The sequence below is a fragment of the Neltuma alba genome, unplaced genomic scaffold (assembly GCF_004799145.2).
Source record: "Neltuma alba isolate B1F8T4 unplaced genomic scaffold, ASM479914v2 tig00002893_pilon, whole genome shotgun sequence".
Classification (NCBI taxonomy): Eukaryota; Viridiplantae; Streptophyta; class Magnoliopsida; order Fabales; family Fabaceae; genus Neltuma; species Neltuma alba.
The window spans coordinates 24,873-48,137 of NW_021633062.1; the positions used below are offsets into that span (position 1 = coordinate 24,873).

The 23,265-nt window shown below is 34.9% G+C and overlaps 2 protein-coding genes across 2 annotated transcripts; one reads left to right on the forward strand and one right to left on the reverse strand.

Moving 5' to 3' along the window:
* Positions 1–1,298: 1,298 nt before the first annotated feature.
* LOC114739730 (uncharacterized) lies at positions 1,299–11,809 on the reverse strand. Its single transcript, XM_028927805.1, has 14 exons — positions 11,735–11,809; positions 10,395–10,538; positions 8,848–9,717; positions 8,454–8,526; positions 8,291–8,364; positions 6,239–7,331; positions 5,850–6,145; positions 5,249–5,355; positions 4,398–4,548; positions 3,623–3,775; positions 2,376–2,538; positions 2,059–2,260; positions 1,735–1,949; positions 1,299–1,609 (listed from the first exon to the last, which is right to left on the reverse strand). The coding sequence occupies exons 1-11, from the start codon at positions 11,807–11,809 to the stop codon at positions 2,404–2,406; spliced, it is 3,171 nt and encodes a 1,056-aa protein (XP_028783638.1). The 3' UTR covers positions 1,299–1,609; positions 1,735–1,949; positions 2,059–2,260; positions 2,376–2,403.
* Positions 11,810–14,356: 2,547 nt separating this feature from the next.
* LOC114739731 (uncharacterized) lies at positions 14,357–21,819 on the forward strand. The gene is made up of 4 exons (XM_028927806.1): positions 14,357–14,507; positions 14,941–15,055; positions 15,667–15,781; positions 20,792–21,819. The coding sequence occupies exons 1-4, from the start codon at positions 14,357–14,359 to the stop codon at positions 21,527–21,529; spliced, it is 1,119 nt and encodes a 372-aa protein (XP_028783639.1). The 3' UTR covers positions 21,530–21,819.
* Positions 21,820–23,265: the final 1,446 nt, after the last annotated feature.

Below are 23,265 nucleotides of genomic sequence, written 5' to 3' on the forward strand. Positions count from 1 at the left end.
ACGTCATATTTGAATCAGGAGACAGAGTGGTCATTCAGGGCGGTTGGATTCATTGACAGCTGATAGTTAATACGGAGAGCCACGCTTCTCACAATGTTCGTTTTCGGTCAACGTTCTTCACTCTCCCATTGGTTGAATAGATGGCTCCATATATTAGAGGCTCTTTTGGATATGTTTATTTTAAGTCCCTTTACACGTGAATCAAAAAAGAAAAAACACTTATAACATGTTTATATCGTATTTGGTAAATTATGACTAACAAGTTATTTTCAAATGTTCACACTACCATTTAAAACAAGCCTTAAATAGACAGATTTGGATAACAACAGGGAAAATCACACTTTCTGGCCAATAAATAAGACGAATAATTGCAATTTCGTGCTCTAAAATTCTTTTTGAAAATATCAACTCAGGACTTCAGTCCCTTCCCACCCCCCCCCAAAAAAAAAAATGGCCAAGATTTCCCTACTCACTTACATGTTGAAAATCTTATAAGAATAGTCAGAAATTTCATATGCAAAATTGTATTTCATAAGCAAAATTAGAAATTTCTTACTTGAGATTTATGAACAACTTTCGGAGGAATTATTTCATATTTGTTAGTGTTTACTAATAATAAATAACAATTGAGTAACATGCAAAAAATTGATACTAATTTGTTATTGAAAATTTTTCATAAAATGTAATATTGATATTTCAAAATGTGGGAGCACTGAACGAAGAGTCATTTTATTTGGCCCCGTTGTGTCATTTTTCCCAACAAATTATTGGGCTTTAAATAGTAAACCAGACACAGCCTATTAGATTCTGCCAAATTTTGGTTGCGTGACTCGACAACCTTCTAAATTAGTTAGTGGATTCTTTCCATTTTTATGCCAACTTTACATCCAACATATCAATAAAGAAGTTTAGATAAATCATATCAAAAAAGAATGCGTGCCATATCTTTTATTCATCCAGGTGATAGATTATCTATCACGTTTGACATGAAAAATATTTGCAAAATGGGCATCATATTTTAATGCATTGGATGCTTGAAATGATGGATTCCATGAATACATGATTTGGTGGCCGACAAATACCTTTTTCTTTTCAAGCGCATTATGTGTGTGCGTGTCTGTCGGTCTATATTCATTTTCCTTTTCTTAAAATAAAATTATCCATTATCATCAGACTTCCAATATCCTATGAATCTTTCTTCTTCACAACTGTCATCAACATTATAATGACTTATGAAAAAGTTATCAAAATAAAATAGCTACGACAATAATGAACATTGAATAAGAAGCACCTCTTTCTAATGTAATATGATATGATCCTCAGGACCTCAGCTCTTCTTGAACAAGTTGAAAGATATCTGCACATGTTGATTTGATGCCATATAATATTTTTAATTCATGATGCTCCTCAAAGAAATAAAACTCAAGCTGGAAAAAAAAAAAATCAATACCGTTTCTCTAATTCTCTTCACTAACCATAGAAAAAGGCTGATGAGAAGGCCAAAATAGTAGGATCAACCCATCACTGGACTGAGAATCCATCTGTGCTATCCATTTTCCTTTTTTTTTGGGCCTGAATCTGTGCTATCCATTGACTCTCCAAGTTTTTACTGCAAGAATGATATTAAGAAGCTTATAGTCATCAAATCAACGTGATAAGGTAGTTGGACGGCTACATTGCCACCAAAAGTACTTTGAGCCAATTAAAGGGGTAGATGGAATTGTTAAAGATTACTATGTAGGTCCAATTCCATATTTCGATGCAGGAAGTTTTTGGACTTATACCCAGTTGGTTCGGATTGATGAAATTGCCAGGGTTGCTTGTTGCTCAGAATTAATAGATCAGAACTCTTTTAGCTTGTGAATCCAGAGCTTTCAGGAAAGGGAGAGCAAATCCTTTAGAAGTTTAAGAACTTGAAGCAGATCCCTTCCATAGATTAGTGTTGGACCCTTGAAAAGAACAACACAGGGTAAATACCACTGATATGGATAAAAATGTGAAGAGAAAGGATAAGGCTTCAGTGTGACTTGTAAAGGATGAGGTCCTCCTTGGATGCACCTTCTCTTTCCCTCTTCCGGGTGACAGCATTTGGTATTTGGAACCACATTGGATTCCAGCTAATTCAGATTTGAGCCGAGTTGGGTGCTTAAGGGCTATGGCCCTTTCCACTTGGATGTAACACCTGCTGATGGATATGTCAACTAAAGCAACCACTTTGAAGTGTACTCAACAATCACCACTAATTTCATATCTGACGATCCTGTCACAATTAAAAACAAAAAAACAAAAAAAACAGGAAAGCATATAGTAAAATGTAAAGTTTGTATGGACCAAACCATGGTTTAACATAGTCATCATTAGGTAAAAAATGCTACCTAGTAAATTGCTGCTGCAGAAACAATATTATATTTCTTCACTCATGTCCACAGAATCTGGAACTTCTAGGACATTAGTTATTGGAAATAGAGATGGACGATTTTCTTCTGTGAAAGGAAGTAGCTCCCCAGAATATAAGCTCTTAATGATCCAACTTAAAGGCTGCAAAGGAAATCAAGTTAGGCTCACATGCATGTATGCATACAAGTATACAAGTATCCAAACTTCGAGAGTCCTTTTCACATGCATAGAGAGAGGGGGATGGGTAGAAGGGGAGGAATCACTTGACACTGAAGCAACAACAAATCTGTAGAGGATGAGTTTTCACTAAATCCCCGCTAAGATTAAATGTCGTGAGTCTTGTGACTAAGCCCTTGTTTGCAAAAATCTACATATATATCATATTGGTACTGATAACAGAAAAATAATGGATCATGAACTTCTTTTAACTATCAGCTTTTTCTTTTTGGCTGGATACTACCAATTATTTGATTACTTATAGTGATTCATTTTTTCAATAAAAAAAACTTAGCATGCTAGATCAAATCTAATTCAATTACAGGAACAATGAAAATTATCACCAACGATAAAATAGTGAGAAGTATAAAAATGTTCAATTTTTTGCGAGTGTCAATTGATCTATCCATTTGTATATAGAGACCAAGTGAGAGGAGTGGTCTTTTTTTTTTTTTTTTTTTGAGTAAAGGGGAAAATGTATTAATAAGCAAATATTTACAAAAGACAAGGTCAACTAGGCAGTAGGGTTGATAGGATTAAGTTGCTCTTCTGCCTTAATGACGTACTGGGTTAAGCTTTGAGATGAGTAAATAATAGAATCAGGGGTTGAAGGTTCATTACAAAAAATGGTCCTATTCCTATTATCCCAAAGTTTCCAAATTAGAATTCCAAAGAAGATCCTCCAATGAGTGCTCGTTAGGTGCGGGTCAAGGTGAGAGGAGTGGTCTTTGTAAAAGGTGAATGGAAGAAATAAACAGTTAATCACCATAAGATCAAAAATCCATGGTCAACATTAATGCAAAGGCCACTAATGGGGAAGTTAAAGACGTTCATTACAAAGTGGTGACAATTTTTCATTATTCTTGACCATTTATTTATGATACAAGAGTGATCACTTTCTCCTCTAATCTCTCACACAACATCACTCCAGTCGGGTACTGAAAACCATATAATTCCGAGTCAGTATTGAAGAGAGCATAAAAACTAAATTACATTCTTAATTTCTTACCACAATAGGAATCCCCTTCTCCAAGGCACATGATTTCAAGTGACGAGATATAGAAGGTTTATCTTCGGCAATAATAGCTCCCGCAGAAATCCTTCCTTCATCAATGCTCCTAACTAACCACTGAAGGGTTTTGAATACCTGTCCGCCTCCATGCTGGGCAGCAAAAGAATTCTTTACTTTTTTTTTTTTAAAAGAAAAAAGAGAAGGCATTAATTAATATGCAAGAAAGTAAAGGATGGACATTTTTGTATAGCTAGCTAACTAGAAGATGGCCATGGTGGCATCTTAACATGCAACAAAATATAGTGGTGTGAGGATAACTCGTAGTCGCAAGTTATAAAACTAGCCAGGCAGAAGACGGACATGATGCTATTGGTAAAGCAATAACTGTGTGTCTCAGCAACTAGAGTAATTCAAGGAATTTATTATGATTTCAGAGGCATCAATCGGACATCAGTTATCATTAAGCGCCCTACACCAGGTGGAATGATAGCAGAAAGAAACCGAAATTTGATTTTATGGTTTCATATTGGATTTAGCTAGAATCCCTTCTCCATGCGGAGGCGCTGGACATGACACATATTTTAGAAAAGGAATAGTAAAATAACAAGATTACTAAAAAAAACAATCAAAGAGCATATAGTTGAGTTCAACACACACAAAAAAAAAGAGAAGGAAAAGACTGCCAAGGCAAAAATAGCGATGCCGTCAAGTTATTCAGCTCTCCAACTCTAAGGCCATGGATTGAAAAGGAAAAAAAAAGAGAGACCATTACCTTGATAATACTCGTCAATTTGGTGCAGAAATTATGCTTGCCATGTAGCATGAACCCTACTCCCTCAAAAATCGGCTTTAGGTTATTATGACGAACTAGCCTTCTTGTTATGGTCAACTTCATGTCATTCCGGTTAGGAAGAATCATGTACCTAACGCAGGTAAATTAAAAGCAATTAACTGGATGTGATCATTAAGATAGGAGATTCAGATCAAATGTGTACGCTGACTGGGAGAATTTTGTCGACTTGTCAAGCATTGGGGAAAAATCCACCGAAAAGGAAAAGATAACTCAGCACATGTTGCATGAAAGAACTGTTAATCCATTTAAACCACAATTTCATTCTGGGAGTTTTAACCCTAAAAATCAGAAAATATCAATCACATTCTATACAATAAGGTGGTGTTGGAGTTTTGTTGTCCACCAGGAGCTGCAGTTGGGTCTGTGAATCCTCTGTTGTCCATGGAAAATTTAAAATTCTTATGGGAGTTACATTATTTCTGTCACTTCAGGACAAATTTATATTATTCCTACATTGAAAGCTTGCCTCACATCTTAAATTGGGAAGAAATGCCAAACTTGATAATGGATGGAAAGGACTGCCATTCTTCAAATTCTATTTCAGTTCCATCAAGATTTACAAATGTGAGAATCTTCCGGTATTAGGAATATTGAAGTCACAAAAATCAGAATCTAAGCCGTCAAGGCTAACAATGAATATAGATTTACAATGAGGTTTAGTAATCAATATCCCCCAACACTAGCCCCCAAAAAAAAAAAACACGAAAGTGGGAAAAACAGACAATAGTTCGCAGATTTCAGAAGCAGAACTAGGGGAAAACATAACTTACTTCTTAGGCTCTACAATAGTTCCAGCAGCAATACAATCAGTTAGCCAATCAACTTTAAGTATTAAGGCTCCAACGGCACATCCATACAAGAATTTGGCAGTTTGTAGCTGAGACAAGTAAAAGGGACAACATTATATAGTAGAGGAGGCGAAAAAGCAATAATTATAACTCTTTACTATTGCTTCTTAGGTCCTCTTAAAATAGTTTTCTTCTTGTCCATATCTATGATTTCATGCCTGTTTCATTGGGTGTGATGCAAGGGAAAGCTGAAAACATTACAAGATCAAAAGAGCCCCCAAAAAAAAAAGTATCAAAACGACATTACAAGATCACAACTAAAAACTACAATAAAACGACATAACATGGGAGCTCAGACATAAAGCTGTTGTAAACACAGGATGTCAAGGAAAGACTTTTTACTATGGACAGCAGACGATTCTACATTTTGTTGGAAATTCTCTGAAATTTCAGAACAAGACACCAAATTACGTCTAGTCCTACAGGACCTACAGGAGAATTTGGGAATAATCTTTGATAATTGTGGAGCTATTAAAATATTAACGAAGATAGACAAAACATTAATTGATGATTGAAAACAAACCTTTCTCATGCAAAGCATAACAGGAAGTTGTTGGCGAGAGGATGTAGAACTTCTCTTTCTCCTCGAAATTGGAGGAGAGGGAATGTCAGAAAGAACAACCCCACCAGAATTTCTTATAAGTGCTTCCATGTCTCTTTCCTTCTGGCTAGATAATCCAGTGAGAAGGAATTCTGTGCCTAGAAATATATATTTCGTCCTTACCTTTCTGCAATAATTTGTTAGAGAATGTTTCACATGAGGCACAAAATTTGTCAATGACTTGAAAGCTTTTCTTCTTTTTGCTCTGACAGACGAACCTACATTATTGGAGCGCAAAATCAAGTAATCTCATACACCCATTTTGTAGAACACAAAGATAAGTCACACAGTCAATACAAAACAGAGTTTACTTTTATTATACGAAGATTCAAACTTCGAGAGAGTCCTTTTCAGATGAAGCCGCTCCTCTTCCCCTGAAAAACGTACTTGCTTTTTAACTCCGACATGTCCATCATGAAATTCATTACAGTCAGCTTGTAACTTGTTAATGTTGTTCTGTTGATGCTGAACGAAAGATTTCGGAGGTACGTGCTTGTTTCTATGTTTCTCCACATCGATATCATTCCCAACAATCTCTGGACCCAGCAAGGGTTGTTCTATCCTATCATTTAGAATTGGAGTTGTTGCCCTCTCTTCAGATGATTCCGCTGGAATGCCACTCTTATCTGCTTCTTTTAAATCATCGATTCTCTTCCCATATCTCATTTCTGTATTTGACTTGTGATTATCAAAGATATCATGATTTTGCATCGTTTTGCTTCCGTCTGGGAAATTGGATGCCAAGAGACCCTTCGAACTCCTTTTATCTGAGAGGGCAGCAATACCATTCCTCTGATTAGTTGGAAGTAGTGCCTGGTTGCATTTTCGGAAAAGAGATTGGTTAGGGATAATCATGCTATAAGTCTTAAGAGGCCTCAACTGTTTCCGACAAGTTTGAGCAACACTAGTCAACATCTGAGGCGTTTGTTGAATCATGTTTCTGATAGTGGCTGGAATATCTTCTCCGTCTGGTGGAGACATTATTTGGTCATCTCTATTTTCTGATGCCACATTATGATCTGAGATCCTCTGAAAATTGTCAACTTCAAGTTCAGGAATGGCGGGGACATTTACATCATTATCAATATCCTGACTCTGAGGTTTGGAAGTGATCAGTTCTGAAGGAATGCTACATGGAACAACTGAACAAAGAGGGTCATCCAGTGACAGATTAGAGCATTGGGCCACATTTTGAGAATGCAATATGCCCTCATCAGCTTTGTGTAAGGTTTCATAAGGTATGCTTGACTGAGAACCAATTCCACGCTTAAAGTCATGTTTTTGCACACAAGAATTCTCATCCGGAACATCACCAGCAGATTCTGAAAGAAAGCTTGTCTCTCTGATGAAAAACTTAGAATTACGTTCTGCATTTTTCTGGTTGCATGGGGATGAATCCAATTCCTTCCAAGTAGGTGAAAGACAAAACAAAAGCCATCAAGAATAATAACAGTATCAAGATGCTAAATCCATATTAGCATATGCATGTGCTAGAGACACATTAGAAATTTTAAAATATTGAAGAACTAACCCATAGTCTAAAAGCATATATTTCAGTATAAAGTACAGTGATAGTGTACATCAAGTTAAAAACAACCAATTGAGCAGACTGTTAATAAATGAAAGAAAATGATGATACAAATTGCCACCCATCATTATTACAATTTAACCTCCTGCAAGACATAGAATGGGATGAACATGAAAACCTAGCATTTCCATGAGGCTAGAGCATCTGATTAGGAAATAGTCAAAATAAGGACTCAGGCATTCAGACCAACGGAATAGGCAAGTTGGTATCCCTTGAAATCCTAAACAGCCTGGCATCCTTGCAATTTGATGGTGAATAATGATTTATGACACACTATAAGACAAAAAAAAAAAAGTATTTTCTTGGAATAGTTCTCCAAAATAGTCAGTAGCGAGTTCCTCGTAGAACAAAGTCCTAGAAGTTACCATTTTTCCCTAAAATTCAGACCCTTCATATCAACAATAAAATACACACTATAACAAATCAATGCTTCCATCGGAAATTTGTTTCCCTTTTAGCTACATGAATTTTTGGTTTAGTCAACATATCCAACATTGATCTGCCACAGTGGCACGCCAAAACCTTACGTTCACTAAAATAGTTAGCTTTCATTGCACCATTGCACGAGCTATTAATAGTGGAAAAACTATAAATTCCAAAAGGGAATATGAAATTTTAGAACTTATTTTTCACTCAGAAGGAAGAAGGCTTGGGGAGGAATCAATGGTGTAAGTCGAAACTCTCCAGGATTGTTTCAACAGGATTCATATGATAAAAGACCAAATTGGTGAGACTCATAGAAGGGAACAATCAATGAAACAGAAGAAACACATACCTCACTTGTCCAACCACCTAACCAGCGGCTTTTAAACCTGTCTGGAATCAAGTAACTTGCCAAAATCCCGTTTTCTGAAAAATTTCACAACAGAAAATATATGATCATAAATTCTAGAGACAGCAAAATCAAAGGATAATGTCAAAAAATACTTAAAACTTACTGGTATTTCCAACCAGTGAAGAGTTGACATTGTTTTGGAGTCTGTTTGAAGCTGAATCAGCTGGACCAACTGCCTGAATAGTGAGAATCAGGCCAGTAGTTATTTACATTAAAGACGATAAAAAAGTTGACCCTAAACTAGTGGCATAATTCTGTGCATACTACTAAGCGAAACAGAGAGATGATACCCACTACAAGTGGGAAAGAACAAGTCTGTATTTGTTACCATGTTAACATTTAGTTTTTTTTTTTTTTTTTTCAAATTCACTTGTCACTGGTACAATGCAATGGATAAACAAGGCATGTAATAACGATGAACTTTCAAAGAATAAACATCTGATTTTTTTTTCAGTGAATGATGGCCCAGAAAGGCAAAGACTAAGATGCATAATTACCTGGTTTAGGGCAGAAACACTGGAAGTATGCTGTAAGAATTGATGATAAATATGACCCAAACCAGGGTTATCAGAATGCTTATCCCTCTCACAACATAGAGACTGTACAGGTGGGTCATCTTTTGGCTGCATATCAATCTCTGCATCGACTTCTAATGATTTCTTTGCTAAATTATCATCGAAATTAACAAACTGAGATATATGCTCTCTAATTTTATAAACACATCCATGATATTTTTCAGCATCAGAGATGTCTTTCACTTGAGACGTTGCTGAACTCTGATGTTCCTCAGGGAAGATGCCAGAAGATAACCCCACATCTTCATAAGCATCTTCCATATTAACATCATTCAAATCAGAAAGAGAATCACTCCAATCAGATTCCTCGTTTGATGAAACGAAGCCATCTTCCAAATCCTCAAGCCTAGCCTGCTTCACACGGAGGGCTACTTCAAGTACAGCTTCAGCAGGACATGTTTCTGAAACTGGTTTCATCTTTACTAATTCATGTATGACCAACGCCTCAGACGCTGCAATAGAAAGTTCAACTGCATTACTGATGTCAGCATTTTTAAAGCTCGTGACATTGGATTTTTCTTTCTGTTTTCTAACGGAATCAACGTTATCAGGACATTTTGGACCATCCACTTTCACTGTTTCAGGAATGGAACTAGGAAAAACATTCTGTTCAGAGGCACGGTCATCCATCATGGAATGCAGATTCTGTCCAAAATCAACAGCATTTTTAACTGGTTGCACTGACAGAACTTTACTTGATGCAGCTAAATTATTTGATGCACTCAAACCCTGGGTTGGAGAAAACAGTGAATCGACATCTGAAAGGCGCAGGCTAAAGTGTAATACTTGTTCCTGCAAAATATTTACAGATCAAACAAACCTTAGTGTTGAATTTTGACTTTAACATATAACAGTACGATCAATTTTCCAATTACTGGAAATATGACCTTTTTAACTCCTTTCATAAGCTTAAATTTTTCCAACTAAGTTTGTTTAGGTCACTGAGCACAGAAGCATCTGCTGGGAGATGATAAATGGATTTAAAAGAAGAGGATAATCTTCCTAAGGTAGGTGCCGTTAGATTCCATCGTAATATGAATATCAGACACATTACAAAGACTGCGTTTAGAAGCCCCGTAATTTCTTTCTTCCAACAGTAAAGTCTTAGATATTTCCAGCAAATTGAGGCAAGTAGCAAATGCATGTACAGATATCTATTATTATATCAGTTAATAATTCATATACAATTAAAATGAGGTGACTCTTCTGAATAAACAATAAAAGAAGGGTTATTATCAGTTAAAAAATGTTTAAGGAAGATAAACAGAAAGTAAATTATTTGATAAATTCCTTTATTTAAACATTCTTCACTAAAACAGAAATAAATAAGATAACTCCCGTTTGTATTGACATCAGAGGATTATACACGGACAAAAATGTCAGAAGAATGCACCAACACAAGATCAGTAGTTTAACCGCATGTGCCCAAGAAAAGAATAAAATAAAAGAACAAGAGAACTAAAACTTACATTTCCTGGAGATGAAGCAGGACTAGCGGGAGAATTATCTTCTCCGGATAAGAACAAATGACAGCTCTTGTACCCACCTTCTTCCCTTGATAGTGCATTGATGTCTTTACCCTCACCAAAATTTTCTTGAGAAATTGGCAGATCCTAGATAATTTTCAGACAAAAAAGACACCCAGGCTAATCAGCACAAGTAATCTCAGCATAAACTAAATTAAAGACACAATTCTTCTTGAGCTTTAGGGTTACATTTTAGACCCTTAGAGTTTAGAGCGTACATATATTCACAGGTAAATTTGTAAGTGTACCTAAAAGTTTAAAAACTTTGATTTTTGCATTTATTTGGGGTTATTCCAATGCCATGGAAATGCTGATAGAAATCTATTTGCCAAAACCTAAATGATCCCAAATTTTTCCATATCAAGATAAATGTGATACAATGTTAAATTAAGGAGATTTGAATTCATTTGTTCAAGTAAAAGCTACTAACACTATTGGAAGCAACAAACGTTAAAGTAAAATAATGATTACTTGTGTGGAAACAAGTTATGAAACCAGGGTAAAGCTTACATTTAAATCCACCAAAAAATTAAAAAACAAAAATTAAAGAGGGAGCGAAAACGGGAAAATAAAATTTCAACCTTCACTTTTTCATTGGAATGAATTTGGGACTCCTTTACATATTCACAAGATCCATCTGCTCTAAGATTCTGAAACCAAGCAGGAACCCAAGCTACATCCTGTAACATACGCATGCGCTAAGTAGCCTTCAAATTGACCATTATAGCAACGAAATTGTAAGTGAAAAGGAGCCAGTATGGGTACATTGAAAAGAAGTAACATTTTGATATATTTGACTGTCTCTCAAAATCATAAGCAAAGAAGTAAATTGGTGATAAAAAGGAAATATACTTGTATTGTTGTTTTTTATGTTACTCATGGATCTCAAAAAATTAAAATCTTCAACATTTAAATACCGTATACCACATATGAACGCATTTTTTCCCGGAAAACAAATCTTTGGCAGAAGTTTGGTATTTAAAAGACTAAAGATTCTTTATCGTGGTATCAATTTAGGATTCCGGCTTTGGAGCTCGAACAAGAAATGTGCTTCCAAATGGAATTAAGGTTCGAATCCCAAGGATCGAGAATATCGGAGATCAACAACAATTCATCACATGTAAAGAGCAAGGAACAAGACGGCAGTTATACGGCAATTCATGGTCACACTTCGCACGAAAAATGAAAGAGGGAAAGAAAAATCAGCTGTCTATTGATTTTAAATCAGCGCAAGACAGATGATCGAAAAACATGAATGAATAAAGCATCACAAGTGTTCTAACCTCGGAGAACTGGGGAGGACGAAGCCGTAAGCTGGCCATCTGAGAGGCGGCAGTGAGGGGAGAGCTCAACGCCATGGAAGAGAGCCAGAGGAAGAAGCAGCTCTGCGAAGAAAAATTTGGCGCGAAATGGAGCCACCCTTTGGGTGAAGACGCGCCAAAACCGAACGTGCTATCTACTGAAATTTTTTTAAATGTTATAATTTTTTTTCCCCCGAGGCCTGCACTGGTTTATTGTCACCATTTTGTCTATTTCTCGGTATTTTTTCCCATCTTATCCGTTTTTTGTTTTTTGTTTTTTTTTTAATCTCTATCCCGTTTATTATTAATATGTGATTGTCAAGCAGTAGGCTTTTTATTAATAAAAAATTGGAAATTTTCAGGCCAAAAAAATAAAAAAATAAAAAAATTGGAAGTTTCAACTTTCAAGTAACATGTTAACTTCAGCATTGTTTTTAGTAGTAATATTTTGTGCGCAACCCGCTACCTAGCATGGTAAATTTTAGAGTCCCAACTTCCAAACCTCTTAATTATTACTCCCTCTACTCCTCTAATTCTATTTATAAAATAAAAAAAAAGATTTTTCTTAATTCTATTTATAAGTCACTTTGTTAAAGTTTTAACATAAATTTACTATTTTGCTTTTTATTTATTATACTGTAAATATTATTTTTTTAAAGATGTATATATATTAAATAGGATAAAATTGAAAAATTATTATATCTTAATGACGAGTTAATGCAATTTAAAATTTTTTTTAGTCTGTACAAAACATGCTAAAAATACTTCATAAATTGGACCAAAGGAATCTACATTAAGTTGATTAAAATTACTTAAAAATAATATATATAAATTACAACTTATTTTCTTAAATAATTAATCTTTTGATCCCTATAGTTTTAACTCATTTGAAACTCAATCCTTATACTGCAACTCAATGCAACTTACTCCCTCCGTCCCTTATTATAAAATTTAATTTTTTAAATGAGTTTATCCCTTTTTATGAAATCCTCTTTGAATTTGTTTGAGCATTTAATGCAGTATTACCTATTTTATCCCTAATTTAATGTATTTAATATATTCTCTTTTTTTATTTATCTCACTATTACTTTATCATATTTATCCATTTATATATAGGAGTATATTTGGAAAAAAAACTGCATTTACTACATATTAATTGCTTTTAACTATTTTTAACTATTTTTTAAACCGCACAATTTAGTTAAAAAGATCTTATAATAAGGGACGGAGTAGTAGTTCTTATAGTTTTGACTCAGTTATAACTCAATTATGAAATCTGACTCATTGTAACTCAGTCCCCCTAGTTTTATCCATTTTATAATTTAGTTATTATGTTTTAGAAAAATAAAATTATATATCTAACAAAACGAGGGCTAAATTATATAATTGTCACAAGTATCGAAAGTTGCAGCGAGTTAAATTTTAAAAACTGATTTATAATTGAGTCAAAACTACAAAAACTGAATTGTACTTAGTCAAAATATAAAAATTGAGTTACAAAAAAATAAAACTATAGGGACCAAAAGATTAATTATCCCCTGAAAAATATGTTAACAGAATAATTAATGTAGTGAGACTGCTGCTCTTGAGTCTTGTGAGAATCTCAAGGGGCATTCTTCACACTGACCGCTGACCAGCTTAAGGAGATGTAACATTTGTTTATCAATCGCTATTATATAATCTTTTTCATTTGAAGTGTCCTAGAATAAAGATTTGTTGAATACATGCACAATCACATATGTATATCTCCTAAACTTGGATCCTAAAGTTTTAAAATTTATGGTACAATGAATTATAGAGTATTGCACATACTACGCATTCCCGCCACCATTAACGCATCAAAGATAAGTACTTATCTGGCAAGTGCGTGTGCGCGTCCACGTATATAATCATTATCATATGATTCACTGGTAATATAATAGACATAAGCCTGAACCCCTGTCAACATCCACTATTGTCAAACTCACAAGTTGACTCTTCGAGTTTAACGTTTTTATGTTTTCAGCTAACAAAATCGTGTCGACTTGTTTTTAAACTCGTCATAACTGTAAACTCAGTTAAACTTACGAGTTCATTTATCGAGTTCACCGTTTTTATGTTTTTAGCTTACAAAATTATATCAACTCGCTCTTAAACTCGTACTAAATTTTTGAATTTGATTATGTTTATTGAATTTATATATGATTTTTATAGAAATTTCTTTGTTGAATATGATAAATTATGAACACAGATAGATATAATTTCAATTATTTAAATTTAAAATATATTTAAATGAAATTGTTCTCTTTTTTTTATATATTAATTATTTACTTTTAATATCAGTTTATTAATAAAAGTAAACTCTTACAAATTTACGATTCGAGTTTACAATTCGAATTTACATCATTATCACGAGTTTGTTTAAACTAGCAAGCTTGACAACCTTCTCAACATCAGCCATTGGTAATAAATATTACAAGAAAAACAAAACCAGGAAGAAGTAGCCGGCCTCATAAGCTCCAAATGGCACTTGTTCTAACTTCCCTTTGACCCCCATCAATGGATTCCCCTATTTATATATCTAAAGAACTACAACATAGGAGGAGGAAGAAGGAATCATTGAGAATGGCTAAGATGATGCCGTTTCACAGGAGGATGGAGAAGGACGACGATCTCATCCTTTTCAAAGATTTGCAGAAGCAGAAGCGTGAGAATGAGCGAAACTCAAGCCTCCTTCGTCCTGTTTCCTCAGACGACTATGAATGTGACTCAAAAGGTAAAAGCAACTAAAGTTTCTTTTCTTGCTTCTTCTTCACCACTGATACCCTTTATGATTCCGGGGAACATTGATTGACACCCGATCAAGTCAATAAGCTTATGAGAAAGTAGAAAGCACAGAGATTTTCAGAGTAAGAGAATGTCGACCGATCAAATAATGTGAGACTGTAATTATGGAGAGATAGGTTGAGAAGCGCTTGAAGATATTTGAGTGATATTTTAAGACAAGTATAGGCCTCCGCAACAATCCAGTCAAAAAGCATATGAGAGAGGATGAAAGTATATAGGTTTTGAGAGTGAGAAAATGGTATTGTTCATGATTATAGAGGGGTAGGTTGACTGTCTCTTGAAGAAAATCTTTTTGGCTGCACTGATCCATTCTTTACTTCCCACCTTCAATATATGCTTGAATTGTAGTGTTTGATATTCAGGAAATAAAACAAGGAAATATTTTGCAGGAAAGTATTCGCTTTACAGAATTCCTTCAGGGAAGAAGGAATCCAGTTATGAGTTTCTCACAGAAAACCACAAAAATGATTATGATTGGTAAGTGTAATGTCTCATTGTTTCCGTGTGTATATAATATATGTATGTATGTAGGCATATTTAGATGTCTGCACGAGGAAATCATGGTGTCTTTTCGACTTGTATTTGACAAATGAATGATACTAGGAGAGATTTCCAAGGAGATATATCAGTAAACATTTTCATGGATAGTGATCATATGTTGGTAATTTATTGTATGCCCTATAAAAATCAAATCCTTCTACCATATGCTGGGAATCAATAACTTACATAGATACCTCTTAGAAGAAAGAATTAAACCCTTTGCTTTATTTCTATTCTAGTTAATCTTGATTCTGACATTACAAATCCATTGACATTTTCTCAAGAACTGAATATTTTTATCTGCATATACTGCAATTTCCTCCAAATCCAAGTAAGAATGCTAGTTTTACTTGTACAGTGTGTTATGACAGAAAAGTGCTCATAAATGTGTAGTCATCATTGACTTAATTTACCTACCATAAATAAAATTGATCTACTTTAGAATTTCGCAGTACTTTAGTGTGAATTTGACTTCATTCTGTTTGTAAGCATTATTTTTATTTTAAAATCAAGGAAAATAATTTCACCATTAACATGTGAAACACTAGGTTAAAAACACCACCGGCAACTCCTCTATTTCCGTCTCTAGAAATGGAAACAGGTGCTCCTACTGATCCTCAACTTGTTCAAAAGGAGTTACCAATCATACAGCCTCTTTCAAGGGTATGTCATTTATCTCTTTCTTCATATCTCTCAGCCTTTTGTCTAAGTCATGAAACTTAATGCATACATAGAAAGAACAAGAGTTCAGAATTTTCCACCCTTCATAAAAATTCATAACTTCTTTGCTACCCATCATCAAACGAGTAACATTTGAGCAAAATAGAGGAATTTGATTATTAGCTTTGGATTTCATGATTAGAGCATAAAAAAGGAAAGACCTGTTCTACCTTAGAACTTCTAAAGAGATTGTCTTTTAGACTCTACAATACGTGCTCTATATTTTTTTTCTTGCGCAGATGTTCTTTGATTTCACGAGTAATGCTATAGAGAGCTCTACCTCCCTAGAGGCTGAACATGTTAATATTTTATGTGTTTCGAGATTTTTCATTTTAATAAGTAAATAATCAAAGTTATAATCTTAAAAGTGCAAGTAATGGTGAAATAGCTCAAACACTCGATATATAGAATTATCCCTTTTAATCACATGCATAAAGGCAACATATGCCAAAGTTTTCCTTGTAGCCTAAGCTTAAAATGGCTTGTTCATAAACAGTTTGTAACAGGTTTTGACATCTGAGAATCTATTTTCTAGTATGCCTATTTAATTGTTTTAATTACTAGATAGAATTATTAAAAAGAATATGTGTCAACTAAACAATACTCCTCTTGCATTCCATTAATGATGGGAAAACCATTCTTAAGGTACCTATTTTCTTTTAATTTTAACTAGCAAAATCCCCCGTGCAATGCACGGGCCACAAGAATGTCAATCAATGACTACTATCGTCTATTAAACATCACTCAATGTGGAGACATCATATCAAAATGAGATTAGAGCAACTCTTTTAAAACATATGCCGCTAGTTACATTGCCATGAACTTTGCAGAACATTACTCAATGATTTGAATAGAGAGGGATCCAAATGCCACAGAAAAGCAAAATAAGAAAAATATTATGGAGGTACATACATGCGGCAATAGTCGTGGTGCGCAAGTACAGCAGCAACTTAAGATCATCATCAAATAACACCCTTGTGGCACCCCAAAATGAGCTAAGCACAGATCCAGTTGCATATAACAACTATAAGTATGATAAAATATCTCGCTCCATCCAATAAATATTGAATCTTGCTATTAATAGAAATTACAAACATGAACTTGTGACTTATTTAACAAATGAAGGGAAAATTGTCATATCATGATTCTTATAAACCATGCCAACAGCATATTGTGTAATTAGAAAATCCCCAGCTCTCACCCCCTAGCTTTTATCTTGGCAAGAGTAACGGCAGCATACTCATCATAAAGCTTAATACTCAACTCCTTTGGTTGACTGACAAAATTTAATTTCCATCACCTCAAAAAGATGAAAGCATCAGTATGTAAATTAAAATGGGATAACACATTAAGCTTACAAGATCAAAACCACAATACCATCCTTTTGACGCGAACCTCCAATTCCTTCCTATATATTCCAATAAGCTTTGTAGGACTAACAAAACTCCAATGTTTCAAAAGTCCATAAATATCTGCATCACCCAAAACTTTTTTAGAAATCAGATTCACCTTCAAGGCTTCAACCATTCACAAATTAAAAATCGTGACAAAATCTTGTCATTCAAAAAAAAATTCTTCAAATATTCCACCATAAATTTCAAAAACATTTTTCAAGTTAAATGAATAACAGGGAAACTCATCTATTCTCTTCACAACCTCAGTTGAAGCAATGAAACATATATCTGTCATGCAGACCAAGACCACCAACATGAACATTAAAAGCAAAAATTTGGTACACACCACCTTCAACAAACTTTGACGCAAGTTGCTCACTGTGATCATTAGTCATTAAAAAAAAACATATTTACTGTTACTATTATATTATTTAGAGTAAAAAAATTATTATATTCTTATAAACAAACCCTAAGCGCTCTCCTATAAAACCTTCTTTTTCCTATTCACTCTTTTCTACTATTGTCTCCACACTAGTCAGGTATTATTCTTCTCCCATTCTTTCCTCAAGTCAATCACCATTTTTCTTTAGTTTATTACCACATAATCTCTTTCATTCTCATATCTTCATTGTTCTTTTTCGTCCTCTTTCCTTTGCTATGAAGATTAATAAGACCTCCTCTTGTACAGCATCAAACCCTACGAATTAAAGCATACATTGTTCGTGGCAAAAAGGAGCACAAGTCGTTCACCAAAAAAAAAAAAAAGGAGCACAAGTCAGCCAAACATCCTGTCAAACCCATTCACCACCAAAATTAATTAGGGATGTTTTTCCAGGAAATTTCAGCCAATCCATTTACTAAATAAGTAAGCCCATAAAATAAGGATATGGACAACATTAGTATTGTAAGACATTTTAATAAGAAACCTAAAAGAGCTACCACAAAAAGTTACAAACCATACACCTTGACCTGCAACACATCCCAGAAGATTTTCACGACCAAGCAAATACTACAAGATAAGTCCATACCGATTTTCTACCTTTGAAAATATCATAACTTGTGTTCCCAAAGTTGATTCTCTTTCAAGAACCTTCAACCAACTTTCTTAAGGTGTAAGTCTATAAAATAAGGATCTGAACAATAACAGAATTATATGTCATATAAATAAGAAAACCAATAGACTTACCACAAAAATATAGATGACCATTTCTTTCGTACTGGATCAACTTCTACATAAAATAATCATTAAACAAAAAATACATGAATTTAACATATAATGAATTTACCCATTATTTATTGGGTAGATTTTAGAAGGAAAAAAAATCCACTACAATGGTTAAATTAGGCTAAATAATAATAAAAATTCCAAATTCAACTCCAAACAAATTCCTGCATCCTCCACGTGCATGAACTTCCCATAAACTGAGGACTACCACGCCTTTATGATATGCATAATTCTTATACGACAACTACTCCACCTATTTCAAAATGCTATAATTTATTAGCAAACAAATTCATAGACTTATATTTCATAAATTTAAATGCAAAGAGCAAACATTGGGAGAATTTAATTCACATGTCTGCTTGATGCTGCATTTCAAAGAGAACATTGATTAAAAATATCGGACCCATAATCCAACTTTTGACATCATTGAATACTATCAGATCTTCAATCGCACCAAGGGTAATGACCAACACCCCGCTTTGTTATCACCACACAATAGGGTGGCATATATCTATTAACAGATCTTCTCGGGAAAGAAGTCTTGGAACACGTGACCATACATGCAAGATTACTCTTTTCCCTTTTATTATTATCCTTCATCCTAAAACCTATCCATAGCATAAATAAATTACAAAAACCAAGCCATATTAAAAAAAACGTAGCACAGCAGCAATAACAGGGACAAAAACAACAAACACCAGTAACTGCATATATGACAATTAAATGGATAATTCATTAAAGTCTGTAACATAATTGCAAAGCATAGAATAGCAACAATAAAAGAAACAGCACCATCACTCAAGGAACTGATGATTTAATGTATCAATCAGTTTCCCAGAAATAATTATAAAATAAAACGTTACAAAAAAAAAGCCACATAAATCAAGCACATATTACAATTATTTTGTAACTTCGGAATGGATAAATTAGGTGCTGCATGCATTCTGGATAAAGGTATGCTTTTCACAGCAATCTCAAGCTGTGACTCACTTAAATAACTAAAAAGTAAACAAACAAATATACAAATAAGATAATGAACAACCATAATGCGTAATCAGATAAAATATGGATTTTGCCATTTTTAAAAGGAGAAAGACATGACTCCGTTAACATAAATTCATTTTTAAAACTCTGAACCACCATACTTGATTGGCTTGTGTTTAGAGAGCCATATAAACAATGAAAATGGACATGAAACTGTAAAATGAAAAACCCATAAATTGTGGCAATCTATAAATTCCAATTGCGAAGAAAAAACAAATTTGTGTGCAGATTGTCTGTGATGCAACAAATGCTTTAAATATATAAGATTAGCATATCTTACCCCGCCTTAGAGATCCGCATACCTGTGGCTGCAAACCTTCCATCTCCAATTCAACACTCAGCTATGTATTTTGGACTGAAAGTTTATTACCACTACCTCGATTTTGGATTCCAGCACCTAGATTTCTCCCTCTAAATCCCCTTCACCTGCTTGTGTTCATGCTCCTTGTTGCCCATCCCCGTTGTTGATTTCAACAAAAATCTAGAGCGTTAAGAATAGAAGAAATTAAAATTTATAGATGAGAGTGATAGAAACAAAGGAGAAGGGAGAATGTGCCTGGAAAATAAATCAAAACGAAAACTGAGGGGAAAAAAACCAGAAGAAGGGAGTTATCAGATACAAACCTTTTGGTAATAAGCCATGTCAATCGCCTCATTTCCAAGCTGGGTACTTATACAAAGAATATTAGAGTACTCTGTTTCCTTCGTCTAAGTTAGATTGATGAGGTTTCCTATGGCAACGACGAGCGCAATGAGGCAGAGGGAGATGAAGAGTGACAGAAAAAGTGTTGGAAGCAGAGAGGAGCATATGAGAAGAAAACCAAACTTAAAAAAGAAGAAAGACAGATACAGAGAGAAGGGATGATGAAAAAGGAATTTCAAAATTTAAAACTGATGACTTCCCGCTAAAAAAAAAGAGAGAAACAAAGCCACATACGAGCTGCCACTGTTCATAGAGCCATTACTGTTCATAGAACAGTAAAAATAGAGCAGAGCCGTTCAGGATTTGTAAATGGCTCAGCTTGCCATGGATTTTGATTTATTATGATATATAGATTGAGTATCTATATCTTTTTCTTCTTATTAAATCTTTCAGTTTTACTCTATTAGCATTGTTAGACCATGTACAAGAACTAATTGTGCTAACAAATTAAAATTAAAATTAAATGATTTAATATGAAGAGAAAACTCAGGTGCCTAATTAAAAATTGAAGGAAACCATAGGTTCCTCAATAATGGTTTTCCCCATAAATGGTTGTCATATTAATCAAGTTCATGTCTAAAATTCAGTTTGCAGGGAGTGATTTGGAGGCCTCAAAGCCAGAAACAAGTGAAGGTAGAGCAAATCATATGAACTCGTCAAAACCAAAACTTTCCACGAGATCAACAACCCCCAGTCATAGTAGACAGAGACCTAGCATTGTCAAGAACAACACAGATGAGCAAGAATCAAGCATTCTCTCTACCAAAAACAACAGTAATAGTAAACTCCACATGGCTATTACGGCTTCCAATGTTAAAACGACCAACCAGAAGCAAGGTAGCAATGCTTATACCATAGCTTTGAACCTTAAAAAGAGCCAAGAAGTGAACGACCCAAAAAGGATGGTCAAAAGTAGGGGTATTTCACCTTTCGTGAGGTCAAGTGTTGCAGCTCATATTACAAAAGAATTCCCAGACAAGGCACCACCAAATCTACGGACAGATCATCGGTCAACATCTGCTACTCGAGGAAGAATCAGTAACCCAACATTTGCTACAGTTGGGTTTCAGAACCATGATACCACTCCTAGAGCAAGTAGACAATCACGTTCACCATCCCGTAGTGTGTCCCATGGTAAGAAGCAATCAGATGGAATCCAGAAAGAGTGGAGAAACCACAAGGAAAGATCAGTATCAGGCAGTGGAGAAAGCAGAACTCATCTAAGGGGAAGTAAGATGGTCGAAAAAGTGGTGAATGCTAGAAGGTCTGCCAACAATCAAGCTGAGAGAGAAACAAAACCCAAGCCTCTCAAATATAGAGCATAATTCATCCTCTCCTTGCACTTTGCTGAGTTAGTGGGAAATAGGAATTACTACAATATCAGTTGCTATTCAAATGTAGAGATATGAAGCCGAGTATGCTCCAGCAGGCAGTAATGTTTTTTATGCTTCGCATGGCTTGAAACTATACAAAAGCAACTTAAGAAAAGCTGCTAGATAGAGATCTCTGAAATTTTTGATTTGATTTTAAGAAACTTGGACCATGTAGAAATTTCTATATGCTTTTTTAACATGCAGCTCTTGAACAGTATGTGATCTCAATCAGTTAACATCACATAGCTTATATAATCAGCAGAATTTGAAATTAGGTTCTGTAATGGATGATGTATATAAGGTAATAACTAGCCTTATATAATCTTTAAATAACTATTAGAACGAGATCAATGAAAGTAAAAATTGTCATGAGTAAAGGGTTGAGAATCACCTTTGGATATCAAACAAAATTGTGGGAATACCGAAAAGCTTGGGATTTAAAGGAATATTATTTGATTCTTTATTATTTAATTCTTTATCATTGTACCTTAGTCAACTCTTGGCTTTTATTCCTCTTTATTACTGGTTGATTTCTTTCCTAGGATAGATGCTTATCAGCATTATATATCCCTGTACATACTCTCGACTTGTATCAGAATAATACAAAATATATTTTGCTCAAAATACTCACATGGTATCTGAGCGTCTGTGGGTATTTATCATCAAGTAGTTTTGTACGATTACCATGTCGCTATCTCTTCACAAAATTGAGTCGAGCAAGTCGACTTTGGAGCCCATGGATCCCTTCTATCCCGTCCGACATCTCGCATGGAAGGGAGCTCTGTTTTGATCGTCCTAGAGAGACTCACCGAAGACAACTATCAAGAGTAGGCCCAATCTGTATGACTTTCTGTTGAAGGTTGTGGCAAATTGATTTACCTCACCGGCGATGCTCGTTGTCCCCTGTCTTCCAACTCCCAAGCTTTGCTTCTCTGTAAGACCAAAAATTTCATGGTCTCCTCCTGGTTGATCAACACCATGATTCCGTCCATCAAGCGGAGCTTCATGTTTCTGCTGACAGCACATGAAATATGGGAAGCAGTGAGGGAGGCTTAATCGGATGGTCTCCCAAGTCTTTGAACTCAAAACCAAACTTTGGTAACTAAAGCAAGGTACTGGAACCTTGAGTGATTACTATCTAATAATGATCGCTTTGTGGCAGGAACCTGATCTCCATAACGATGACACATGGCAATACGCCGAAGATGCTGCCCTGTACGAAAAGAAGGGGGAAAAGGAACGACTCTTTGAGTTTCTTGCCAGTGTTGACTCTGAAATTGATGCAGGGATCATTTATCGAGGGGAGTTCCCTTGCCCTCTGTTCGTGAGGCTTTTGCCGGTGCGGAGAGAAGATTTCCGTCGGCAAATCATGATGTCACCTTCTGGAGCTGCAACCAATACTCTCGAATCCTCTGCTTTGATTGCCCGCAACACTGAGAGTGAGAACTAGAAACTCAAGCCTATCTGTGAGCATTGTAAGAAGACGGGGCATACCAAAGATACATGTTGGGATATGCACGGCAAACCTGCTGATTGGAAACCAATGAAGGGCGGAGGGTGTGGGTATGCTATTGGTATAGAAAGGAGTGAAGCAAAACCTACTACTTCCCCAACAAATGATCAACTCTCAAAAATAATATAAATGCTTAGTATTTTACAAACCTCTGGACAATCATCACGCTCACAAC

Coding starts and splice junctions, on each gene's coding strand:
- LOC114739731 (XM_028927806.1), top strand. CDS start 14,357: ATGGCTAAGATGATGCCGTTTCACAGGAGGATGGAGAAGGACGACGAT. Junction 14,508..14,940: donor CTATGAATGTGACTCAAAAG/GTAAAAGCAACT, acceptor TTTGATATTCAG/GAAATAAAACAAGGAAATAT. Junction 15,782..20,791: donor TCATACAGCCTCTTTCAAGG/GTATGTCATTTA, acceptor TCTAAAATTCAG/TTTGCAGGGAGTGATTTGGA.
- LOC114739730 (XM_028927805.1), bottom strand. CDS start 11,809: ATGGCGTTGAGCTCTCCCCTCACTGCCGCCTCTCAGATGGCCAGCTTA. Junction 10,539..11,734: donor GTCCTCCCCAGTTCTCCGAG/GTTAGAACACTT, acceptor AAAATTATCTAG/GATCTGCCAATTTCTCAAGA. Junction 6,146..6,238: donor TGAATCTTCGTATAATAAAA/GTAAACTCTGTT, acceptor CCAATAATGTAG/GTTCGTCTGTCAGAGCAAAA.